At 41.3% G+C, this 12,608-nt stretch overlaps 1 protein-coding gene across 11 annotated transcripts in view; it reads left to right on the top strand.

Moving 5' to 3' along the window:
- The window catches only part of magi1b (membrane associated guanylate kinase, WW and PDZ domain containing 1b), a 535,264-nt gene that overhangs the window by 291,915 nt on the left and 230,741 nt on the right, over window positions 1-12,608 (top strand). For all 11 annotated transcript variants that reach the window (XM_038810577.1, XM_038810576.1, XM_038810581.1 and 8 more), the window contains exon 2: window positions 2,040-2,156. In XM_038810577.1, the coding sequence (XP_038666505.1) occupies window positions 2,040-2,156 (117 nt within the window). The remainder of the gene's footprint in view (window positions 1-2,039; window positions 2,157-12,608) is intronic.

The following is a 12,608-nucleotide window of genomic DNA, read 5'->3' as shown; positions in this document are numbered from 1 at the left end:
ATCTGAGAGTGGAGCACCGGATCTGGTGGGAAAGATAATGCTTTTCAGCCATCCAGATACAGAGACCCGTCCATAAAAGCTGATTTGTAGGAGTTTTGCCTGCGTGCTGTTTAGCTGGCTCCAAGAAGGACATCGGCATTTGTTTGATGGCCCTCCCATTGAATCCAGAGAATGTGATGGAGACATTGCTGATGGAGTTTCTATAATGCTCTTATGGGCGTCATGGTAGTACCGTGGTTAGCACTGTTGCCTCATAGAGGCAGGGTCCCAGGTTCAGTTCCCAGCTTGGGTCACTGTCTATGCAGATTCTGTGGGTTCTCCCTGTGTCTGAGTGGGTTTCCTCTGGGTGCTCCGGTTTCCTCCCACAAGTCCCGAAAGACATACTGTTAGGTAATTTGGACATTCTGAATTTTCTCTCTGTGTACCCGACCTGGTGCTGGAATGTGGCGACTAGGGCCTTTTCAAAGTAACTTCATTTCAGTTAATGTAAGCCTACTTGTGACAATAAAGATTCTTATTATTATGCATTGCCGTACTGCACAGTACAGATCTCTCTGCAATATGGAAGGGAAATCGCTAAAGGCAACTGCTCCGTACCCTAGGACTTTTGTGGATTTGTGAAGGCCTTAAATGTAAACATTCGTTGGCGTAGTTTCTTTTAAATTTGATTATAGGATGTGGGCATTGAAGGCTAGGCTAGCATTTATTGCCCATCCCTGATTGCCCTTGAGAAAGTGGGGGTGAGCCACGTTCTTGAAGCACTGCAGCTTATGTGGTTTAGGTACACCCACAGAACTCTTAGGGAGTCTGTTCCATGATTTTGACCCAGTGCATGATTTTGACCCAGTGACAAGTGAAGGAACGACGATACATTCCCAAGCCAGGCTGGTCTGTGACTTGGACTGGAACTTCCAGGTGGTGGTGATCCCATGCATCTGCTGCCCCTGTCCTTCTAGATGGTCGGGATGGCAGGTTTGAAGGGTCCCCTCATCAATGGTAATCTTTTGGGAGAGGTAGCTGCCTGGCTATGGAAAGTGCTCAACACGTTCTGCAAATATCAAGAGCAGAAATTGGAACTGAAATGAAGAATGCAACTCGGCATCTCCTGTTTTAGAGAATTGAGTTGGCCAGTCGTTTAGATGTACTTACCCAATTTCCTGCTACGAATGAACTTAGTGGTATTGTTCAACCAGACTAAAGTTTAATATTTGAAGTGGATCTCTGGTTCTTAAGAATAATTGTATTTTTTACTTTGTCAAGAATAATATTTCAAGACAGAAACCAAAGTAATCCATTAGAAGTGCCAAGATATGATTGCACCTAGAAGTTCTAATTTTATCACACAAATGGAACAATGCTTTTTGAGGAGAATTCTTAAAGTGGTGGTGTTCCCGTGCATCTGCTGACGAACCATAAGATCAGGACCACAGGATTTGTGAATTCACAATCACAAATATTTTACAGTGCACTGTTAACACAATCCATGATAAGAAAGCAATGATTAAGCTTTTTCTAAATGATAATTTTGACTGATGTTTCTCCAGTTCCGAACAGTGAGCACTTACAGCCATGAGATCAGGATTTTTCTTCGAGCCTTTTTATTGATTAGTTAAATAAATACGTTGATGTAAATGCATCAACATCCCTTTGATTCAGAATTCTAGCCACTCTTCAAACTGGGCCTAACTCTCTCGCCTTCAAAATAATTTAATACGCTCTCTTTACTGTGTGCATACTTAACATTTTCTCAAGGTACGATTTTATGTAAATTTGAGCCTGGGTTTGCTTTGTGAAATATGGCACTTTCGATATGATGTTGGAAAATTTATCAAATTTAAAATCCTAGTCAAGTTTTCTTTTCCATATATTGTGCTAACTGAGCATTGAAAGCTTTTTGATACTTTGATCCAAACTAACCATTCATGTTGAAATCTTCTGTTATATACTATCAGGGTCCCGTATAAATGGAAACTAAATGAGAACAGTCTTTCATAATTATAAGATATGCTTCCACCTAACTATGTTTTACTTTATTGCAGGAAGCAAACTAAACAAAGATCTACGGCACTATCTCAGTCAGCGATTTCAGAAAGGATCTCCAGATCACGAATTGCAACAGACGATACGAGACAACCTTTATCGACATGCCGTGCCTTGTATGTACAAAAAACTGCTTGCCTTTTGGCTTTAATATGTATCTATTCTATGGGGCTTTTCACAGTAACTTCATTTGAAGCCTACTTGTGACAATAAGTGATTTTCAGTCATATTCCTTTTGTGATCCTGTAGCGATTTTGGTTCTCTTCAATATCCACGATATTCAGCTGATATATTTTGCTTTACTTTTGCTGTTTCCTTCAAATATTAAAACTCCCTTTTAAACTAGTATGGAACTAATAGGACAAGTACCAGCAATAGATGTGCTGGTGTGTGGAGGAACTGGGCCTTTTACGATGCCTCGTCTAATATAAAAAGAAATGCTAACGAAAGTGATGGACAAGTTGCTCTTGGGCATTTAAAAATGGAATTAGCAGAGACCTGTGAGCAGGTTTATCCACTCACCTCAGAGATTTTCTTGTGTACGACAGTCCTGACCATTTATGTAAACTTGCCAAATGTCTTCGGTTCACAAGTATGTATATTGCTGAATATGCAATTATATTCTAATATAACCTAAGGATAACAATAGGACCACCTTGTCATCTGGATATTGTGTCTTTCTCAGCTGAGTTTCCTCAGTCGTTCAGAAGACAGAATGAGAAACAGCTAGTCGGATGTGGTCAGATAAATATGCTAAGGGATGCTCTATTTTACTGTCAGGCAGTAAGATTAACTGTACACCATAGCAGTGACAGCAATCCCTCTTCTTTGGTAACAAAATGAGAATGAAGAATAAATAATGCAGTCTTTTGTTGGTTGGCTGACTTGTTTTTGCCATTACTTTTTTTTTCTAAACAACTTCTAACTGCAAAAACAGGCCTCTTGCAATGTAGCTTCCAGTTCTGGACATCAGCCAGGAACTCAGCATTTTGTATAAAAAGCTGACTGACTGCCTTTGTGTTTTTTAGTCCATGTTGAACTCATGCGCAGCCAGTGAAGGGTGTTCCTCTGATTTTATTCCTGTTCAGTGATTTGTCAGTACGCCTGCAAATCAACTCCGCTCCTCCCACCCAACCCACTTGCTGGGTTGTAGATTTAAACAGTTCCTGTGCATCTCAAAATTAATTGTATGAGGTTGATGCCTATTTAGCTGGCTATTTAGGATATTAAATAAAATAAATTTAGAGTACCCAATTATTTTTTTTCCCCAATTAAGGGGCAATTTAGTGTGGCCAATCCACCTAACCTGCACATCTTTGAGTTGTGGGGGTGAAACCCATGCAAACACGGGGAGAATGTGCAAAGTCCACACGGACAGTGACCCAGGGCCGGGATTCGAACCCGGGTCTTTAGTGCCGCAGTTCCAATGCTATCCAGTGCGCCACATGCTGCCCATTTAGGATATTTAAACGTAACTCAATATTTGCACAAAGAAAAAATTGGTAAATTGTTTAGAATGTGACCATATTTATGTAGCACATTTCGGCCGCATGGCCTCCTCCAGCCCTGTAAGGATTATATGGAATTTTTATTGTCTATATTCTTTCCTTTACTCCGGATCAAAAATAAAGAAACCCTTAAATTTTTACCTCTTTGAAATTTACCTCTTGATTGAACCTCCTGGCAAAGATCTGCCCTCTGTATTGCTTCAAAGATTGGTCATTGGAAGGGACAAAATAAATATTCCAGATCCACTGTGGTAAATCAGAACACTATTATTATCTTAACCCTTGGAAAAGCCTTCCCAGCAGATAATAGTCCAAAGTTGAATTTCATCAGTGTAGATGTCGGTATTCTGTGAACTTTTAAAAGAACATAGAAGCTAGCTCTCCTTATTAAATGATAGTTTTAGCACAACTTATATATGTGATCATTGATTCATTCTTTTGAAATCTGTGGCTCCATTTTCTTAGAAGTTCTAGCATTTTTGATGGGAAGCTTTTGAGGACTGTATACCTGAGTCACTGTGCACCTTTATCATCCAAAATCGAAGATTGAACAGGAGATTTTCTTGATTTTCCACTGTGCTAATGAATCTGGATCAAAGAACTTGCGCCACCCTCGCTCCCCCAAATCACTTACAACTGCACTTTCAAAATCCCAACGTCTTGCCTTCGGCCCTCCATTCACCACAATATTTCTGCAGCTACTGATTTGTTCAACTCTTAACTCCATCTTAATTTCATAGTCCCCAAGAAAGTCTTAATTCTCTGTCATTCTACAGTGGCCCTCATCTCCATTCTCTTAAGTCCAAGGGATGAAGACTTGAAAGAACAAAGCAGACTCTGGCTTAGCCATTCACCACCAGGTCTGGTTGGAACACATAAAGCATGATCAGGTCCTGTTCTCGCCTGTCAAAATTTCTCACTATTCCAGGATCATCCTGAAATTCAAAGATAATGCCGCTCCCCCATCCCCACCTTCTTTTCTTGACTGTAGACTGACTTCTGAAACCCCTCTCCCTGTCCCCTCCATCCTCGCCTCCAACTGCAAAGTGCTCATGGAATTCTTTGTCACTAAAATCTGAACCATCCAATCAGCTTCCTCTGTTAGATCTCTCACTATCACAACCCCATCAGACTAGACCTGCTTTGAAGCTCCCCTCCCTGTAATACCCCTGAACTTGCATATTTTTCTCCTCTCTCTCCTGCCTTCTCTGATGCCATCTCTGAGGTTATCTTGTCCATAAGATCTCTTTCTTGCTCTCTCGAACCTATTCTCACTAAACTGTTGACCATCCAAATCTATCCTCCTTGTCCTCTTCTCAGCAAATATTGTAAACCGTTCTCACACTTCATGTGTTGTACCTCTTGCCTCTAAATCTGCCATCACTACCCTTCTCAATAAACCCAGGCTTGATCTCACCATCCTTGCTAATTGCTGCATCGTCTCCTTTCTCCCTTTCTTCTCAAAAGTTCTTGAATGTATTATCGCTGCGCAAATCATTCCTATTTTCACCAGAATTCCAAGGATGGCTCTCTCAAATCAAGTTTCCTCCCCTGCCACAGTACTGAAATAGCTTTTAACATGTCCTATCTGAAGTAAGGTAAACCATCCCTTCTCAACCTCTTAACCTCTCTGCAGTCTTTGACATGATTTACCGCCTCATCCTCTTCCAACACCTCTCCACTCTCATTCTTGTCTACTCTGAACTGGTTCCATTCATATCTTCAATCGTAGCCAGTATATTTTTCAACAATAGTTCTCTTCCTGCTTTTGCACCATTACCTCTGGAGACCCCGATGGATGTATCTTTGGTCCCTTCCTATTTCTCATTTGCACGCTGTTGCTCAGTGACATCATCTGAACACTTAATTTTCACATATATATCAATGAGATCCAGTTCATCTAGCTGGCCTCTCAAATTCTATCCTCTGCATTTTTGATCTACATTGGCTTTGGGTTGAACAATTTCTTGATCTTAAAATTCTCATTCTTGTCTTCAAATCCTTCCATGGCCTCCCCCCTTCCTATCTCAGTAACCTCCTCCAACCCTCTGAGATACCTGCACCCAGTGAATTCTGGTCTACTGAGTATCCCTGATGTTATTTTCTCCACCGTAGGTGCTTTTAGGTGCCCAGCCCCAGGCTCTGGGAAACCCCCACCCCCCTCCACCCTCCCTACATCTGTCTGCTTCTCTACCTTTCCTTCCATCTTTTAAACTCTCTTTAAGACCTACCACTTCACTCGAGCTTTGGGTCAACTGCCCCAATATCTCCTTACTTGGTTCAGTATCATATTTTATTTTATAATGCTCGTATGAAGCACCTTGGAACATTTTATTCTGTTAAAGGCAATATATAGGTCTTCAAGATTATGAGTGGCATGGACAGAGTTGATAGTCAGATGCTCTCTCCTTGGGTAGGAGAGTCAAGTACTAGGGGACATATGTTTAAAGTGCGTGGGGAAAAGTTTAGAACAGATGTGCGAGGCAAGGTTTTTACACAGAGGGTGGTAAATATATGGAACGCGCTGCCGGTGGAGTTGGTACAATAGTGGTATTTAAGGGACATCTAGACAAATATATGAATAGGGTGGGAATGGAAGGATACAGACTCCGTAAGTGCAGATGGTTTTAGTTTAGGCAGGTACAATGGTTGGCGCAGGCTTGGAGGGTTGAAGGGCCTGTTCCTGTGTACAGAATTCAGAATGTCCAATTCACCTAACAGACATGTACTTGTTATGGTTCAGAAGGAGACCATTTGGTCCATCATGAATGTATCAGCTCTCGAAACGAGCATCATGACTTAATGTCTTTCCCCAGACTGCTATATGTTGTTTCTATTCAAATAATCATCTAGTCCCCTCTTGTGCCTCCACCATATTTCCCAGAAGTACATACCAGACTCAAACCACTTGCTGTGTGAAAAGGTTTTTTTCTCACATCTCATTTGCTGTTTGGCAAATTATTTTAAATCCGTGTCTTTTACAAGTAGGAGAAACAGTTTCTCTCCATGTACTCTGTCCATCTCCCTCATGATTTTGAACACCTCTATCAAATCTCCTCTTCGCCGCCTTCTCTCCAAATAGAGCAATCCCAATCTCTCCAATCTATCCTCAACGAGAGGGCTAGAATACAAGAGCAGGGATGTACTTCTGAGGCTGTAAAAGGCTCTGTTCAGACCACATTTGGAGTATTGTGAGCAGTTTTGGGCCCCATATCTCAGGAAGGATATTCTTTTTAAAAAATAAATTTAAAGTACCCAATTCAGTTTTTTCCAATTAGGGGCAATTTAGCATGGCCAATCCACCTACCCTGCACATCTTTGGTGCGAAACCCACGCAAACACGGGGAAAATGTACAAACTCCACACTGACAGTGACCCAGAGCCAGGATCGAACCTGGGACCTCGGCACTGAGACAGCAGTGCTAACCACTGTGCCGCCGTGCTGCCCCAAGGAAGTATGTTCTGGCCTTAGAAAGGGTACAGAGGAGGTTCAGAAGAATGATCCCTGGAATGAAGAGCTTGTCACATGAGGAGCAGTTGAGGACTCTGGGTCTGCATTCGTTGGAGTTTAGAAGGATGAGGGGGAATCTTATTGAAACTTAAGAGTATTGAGAGGCCTAGGTAGAGTGGACGGAGAGAGGAAGTTTCCACTAGTAGGAAAAACTAGAACCCAAGGCCACAGCCTCAGATTGAAGGAACGGTCATTTAAAACTGAGATGAGGAGGAATTTCTTCATCCAGAGGGTGGTGAATCTGTGGAACGCATTGCTGTGGAGGCCAAATCATTGAGTGTCTTTAATAAAGAGATAGGTAGGTTCTTGATTAATAAGGGAATCAGAGGTTATTGGGAGAAGCAGGAGAATGGGGATGAGAAACATATCAACCATGATTGAATGGCAGAGCGGACTCAACGGGCCAAATGGCTTAATTCTGCTCCTAAACCTTATGGCCTTATGGTCACCTGAATGTTCTCATCTTTGGAACCATTCTGTAAATCTCTGCCCTCTCTCCAATGCTTTGACATCCTTCCTATAGTGTGACATCCAGAACTGTGCACAATATTCCAGCTTTGGTTAACTAGTGCCTTGTATAAGCTCAACATAATTGCCTTGCTTTTGTACTTTATGCCCCTATTAGTAAAGCCCAGAATACAATATGCTTTGTGAACTGCTCTCTGCACCTGTCCTTTCGCCTTCAATGATCTATGCATGTATGCACCCAGGTCCATCCTGCTCTTCACCCCCTTGAGAATTTTGCACCTTATTTTATGTTGTCTCACCATGTTCTTCCTACCAAGGTGCATCAGCTCACATTTGTCCATATTGAACACGTGATCTGTCGCCTATCCTCCCACTCCAGCAACTTGGGCATGTCCTTCTGAAGTTCTGGACTATCCCCTTCACACTTTACAATACTTTGAAGCTTGGGTTCATCTGCAGTGCATCAAGATCTAGATTATTGATATATATCAGGAAAAGAACAGATCCCAATACCGACCCCTGAGGAACACCATCATAAACTTTCCTCCGACCCAAAGAAAATCCATATTATTCAGCCAATTTTGACTTCACGCTGCTACTGTGCCTTTTATTCCATGAGCTATGGCTCTTTCACATTTCGGTTGTGCGGTACTGTATTGAATATCTTTTGAAAGTCCATATACATAATTTCAACAGATTAGCCTCATCAACCCTTTCTATTACCTCCTCAAAAAACTCCAGCAAATTAGTTAAATATGATTTCTCCATTATAAATCCATGCTGGCTCTTCCTAATCAACCCACATTTTTCCATGTGACTACTAATTCTATCCCCAATAACTGTTCCTAGAAGCTAGCCCAGTACTGATGTTAAACAGATTTGTCTGTAATTGCTGGGATTATCTAGCCATGCTTTTTGAGCAAAGGCGTAACATTTGCAATTTTCCAGTCTTCTGGCAGCTCCCATCAGTCCAGAACGGCCTGGAAGATTCTGGCTACTATATAAATAATGTTGTTCACATTACAACAGTACAATAGTTTATTGGCTGTGAAATGTTTTGTACTGCCCTGAGGTTATAAAAGTGCTATATAAATTAAATGCTTTATTCGGATTAATTGTTATCTTCCTCTGTGCCCATTGAGAATGAGAATGAGTATAGGGTGGAGGTGAAGGTGCATGGAATTTCTTTATCCCCAACATATTTACATCCTCCTACATCTCTTCCAAAGTCTCAAATTTCATAAGGTTATTCTGTGAGATGCCTTGTTCACTCTCCCTGATCTCATTCTGACCCCCCTTTTGGTATTGAGGATACTCTATATTGTCTCCTTTTCTAGTGTGAGTGATTCTCTCCTGTGTGACTGGAACTTGTACTATGTCCTCTTCTTCATCAGAATCATAGATGCAAACCCAAGTTTCTCTTGACTTGCCCTCCAAGGTTATTAACATGCTGCAGTTTCTGCTTATGATACCTTGGTCTGACTCAATCATGTACAGTCTTTGTTGTGGAGTTTCTTCAGTGATTGTGTCTTTTTTGCTGTTGGTCTCAATCCTATATTCTGTCCCGGACTGCAGCACTGGTAACTCGCATACTCTATGTCTGTAATTAAAGTTCAAAGTCTGTTAGATTCTCTATATTTCCTTATGTTGTTTTCTACTCTCGTTCGTTCATGGTGATATTGGGTTTCGTTCATAGTGATACTGGCTTTGAGTTTTTGTTCTCGTGAGCACCTACCCATTTCCCGTACCAGCCTCCCCGGACAGGCGCCGGAATGTGGCGACTAGGGGCTTTTCACAGTAACTGCATTGAAGCCTACTCGTGACAATAAGCCATTTTCATTTCATTTCATTTTTATTTGTAACTCTGGTGAGAGACCATTTTGTAATGATGAGGTTTGATAACTCGGAAGAGTTAGATTAAGGTCTTTTTTCTTTCTTCAATAAATCTTTCATGGTTCCTGCCCTGATTTCAGCTTCTCCACTTGCTTGAAGATTGCGAGGTCAACTCGTTATATGAATGAAGTTATATTCATTTGTGAAATTACAGCTCGTTTGCAAATTGCGGTTCATGATCAGATATTGCGACGTCCGCTATGATAGTGTGCAATCTGTTTACTTCAATGCACCATGAGTGGCAATCAATGACAATAAAGAAGAAATTCCCCCTAAATTCAAATAAGTCCATTCCCAAGCACTCCCACTGTCTTGATGAAAAAGACAAAGGTTTGGAAATGGGTATTGGAGGCATAGAATCACTACTGTTCAGACAGAGGCCATTCGGCCTATTGAGCCTGCATCGGCCCTTGGAATGAGCACCCTACTTAAGCCCATGCCTCCACCCTATCCCCATAACCCGATAACCCCACCTAACCTTTTGGACACTAAGGGGTATTTAGCATGGTCAATCCACCTAACCTGCACATCTTTGCGACTGTGGGAGGAAACCGGAGCACCTGGAGGAAACCCACACAGACACGGGGAGAAAGTGCAAACACCACACACAGTCACCCAAGGCCGGAATTGAATCTGGGTCTCTGGAGTTGTGAGGCAGCAGTGCTAACCACTGTGCCACCCTTGGTTTAAAGAGGCAGATTAGTTAAGAATCAGCTCATAGGGTGATATGATACTCAGTTTTTAACTTCCCTTGTCCTGTAAACAATTTTGGAAATTAATTTCAGTAACTGTTTCAGACGTGCTTTTCTGTTGAATAGAGAGTATTCTTCATTTTGAATAGCAGTTTTTTTTTTGCATCAGCCTCCCCTTTAGAGGATATAGGTCACATCCCAGAATATAAACAATTAAAGGAAGGGAGGAACTTTGGAAATTTGTAATCACCAGAGAAGTGGTACTGAGTAAATTGTCGGAGCTGCAGTCTGACAAGGACTCAGGTTCTGATGGACTTCAACCAAAGGTCTTAAAAGTATCACGGCGATAGTTGATGAATTGGATATAATTTTCCAGAACTCCCAGATTCGGGGTAGGCCCCATTAGATTGGAAGATAACAAATGTAACTCCATTATTGAAAAAAGGGGAAATAGAAAGAAAGTGGGAATCTTCAGGCAATTAGCCTAACCTGTTATAAGGAAAATGTTAGAAATTATTATTAAAGAAGCTATAGCAGAGCACTTGGATAAGTTCAAGGTAATCACACAGAGTCAATATAGTTTTGTTGAAGGGAAATAGTGTTTAATCAAGTTATTGGAGTTTTTGGTGTGGATAAAGGGGAACTGGTGGATGTTCTGTACTTTGATTTCCAGAAGGCATTTGATAAAGTCTCACATCAAAGGTTATTGTAGCAAATTAAAATTCTATATTGGCATGGATGGAATACCAACTGGCTAACAGGAATCAAAGAATAGGGAATAGGCATAAATTGGTTTTTTCAGGTTGGTAAGATGTAACGATTGGTATGCTATGGGTATGGGATCTTAACTGTTAACAGTTTATATCAATTACTTGGATGAAGGGTTTGAATGGATGGTTGCCAAATATGCTGATGACACAAAGATAGGAAAGTAAGGTGGGAAGAGGACATAAGGAGGCTACAAAAAGAGATGGACATATTTTGTGAGTGTGCAAATGTTTGGCAAATGGAATATAATGCAGGAAAGTGGGAAATTGTCCATTTGGCAGAAGGAATAAAAATGAAGGATATTATCGAAATGGTGAGAGATTGCAAAGCCCTGAGGTGCTGACCAACAATGAAGCCAAAAGGGTTTGGTTGAAATTAAGAAATGAAGCTCCCATTTGTGAAATTTATATGTCCAGTCTGAACATTAATAATTCCCCTCGAAAGAAACACATAAATTAAAGAAATTTCAAAATAAATTAGGATCTATTAGAACATACAGTGCAGAAGGCGGCCATTTGGCCCATCAAGTCTGCACCGACCCACTTAAGACCTCAATTCCACCCTATCCTCATAACCCAATAACCCCTCCTAATCTTTGGACACTAAGGGCAGTTTATCATGGCCAATCCACCTAATCTGCACATCTTTAGACTGTGGGAGGAAACCGGAGCACCCGGAGGAAACCCACGCAGACACGGGGAGAACATGCAGACTCCGCACAGACAGTGACCCAGCGGGGAATCAAACCTGGGACCCGGGTGCTGTGAACCTAATTTTGAATCAGCAAAAAAATTAAAAAGAGAAGACAATAAAGCAACATGATGCAATGGCTGACAGCAAACCTGGAGAAAAATGAAGTTTCAAAAATTTACAAAATCAAATTAAGAAGGACAAATTAATGATATAAAAATAACTACAAAATTAGAACAAGTCCAGTGAAGTCCAGGAGAATAAGAGCTTAACAAAGGGAAGCTTGACGATGTGAAATTAACTGAAGAGGTAAAAATATTGAAATTGGCTACACGGTGCAATTCATACACAGAAAGAAACTGAGATTACGTGGCAGAACAAGATTGCTGAAATGGTCACGGAAATGGAGAAGCACAACCTCAAGAACATAGCAATGAGCCATCACCACTGCAACATCTTTCTATAATATAACAAAATATAACATTTATTTTTTAAGTATATAACGTGAAACTTCAGTAGTGCATCAAGTTAGACCCCCGGAATTATTGTCTCTGAGACTGGACCTCTGTCGTACCAAGTGGATATGGAGGGGCAGATCGTTCATAAACATGTGGACCACTTGAGGAGTAGAGGGACGCACCAGCAGAAATGTTGCAATCAAGAAATGTTTTCAAATCTGTAAGCACTAAAGTACCTGTTATAGGCATAACTGATACCTTCGTGGAAGCAAACTATGATGAACTGCCTGTAACAGAAGAGGTAAATAAATTATTTTTATTATTGTCACAAGTAGGCTTACATTTTCACCATAATGAAGTCACTGTGAAAATTCCCCAGTCGCCACACTCCGCCGTCTGTTCGGGTACGTGGAGGGAGAATTCGGTATGTCCAATTCATCTGACAGCACGTCTTTCAGGACTTGTGGAAGGAAATCGGAGCACCCAGAGGAAACCCAAACAGACTCCACACAGGCAGTGACCCAAGCGGGAATTGAACCCGGGACCCTGGCGCTGTTAAGCAACAGTGATAACCACTGTG

This window comes from Scyliorhinus canicula, chromosome 11 (assembly GCF_902713615.1).
Source record: "Scyliorhinus canicula chromosome 11, sScyCan1.1, whole genome shotgun sequence".
Taxonomy (NCBI): domain Eukaryota; kingdom Metazoa; phylum Chordata; class Chondrichthyes; order Carcharhiniformes; family Scyliorhinidae; genus Scyliorhinus; species Scyliorhinus canicula.
The sequence above is the reverse complement of the archived record's forward strand: the minus strand, read 5'-3'. Positions and strand labels throughout refer to the sequence as shown.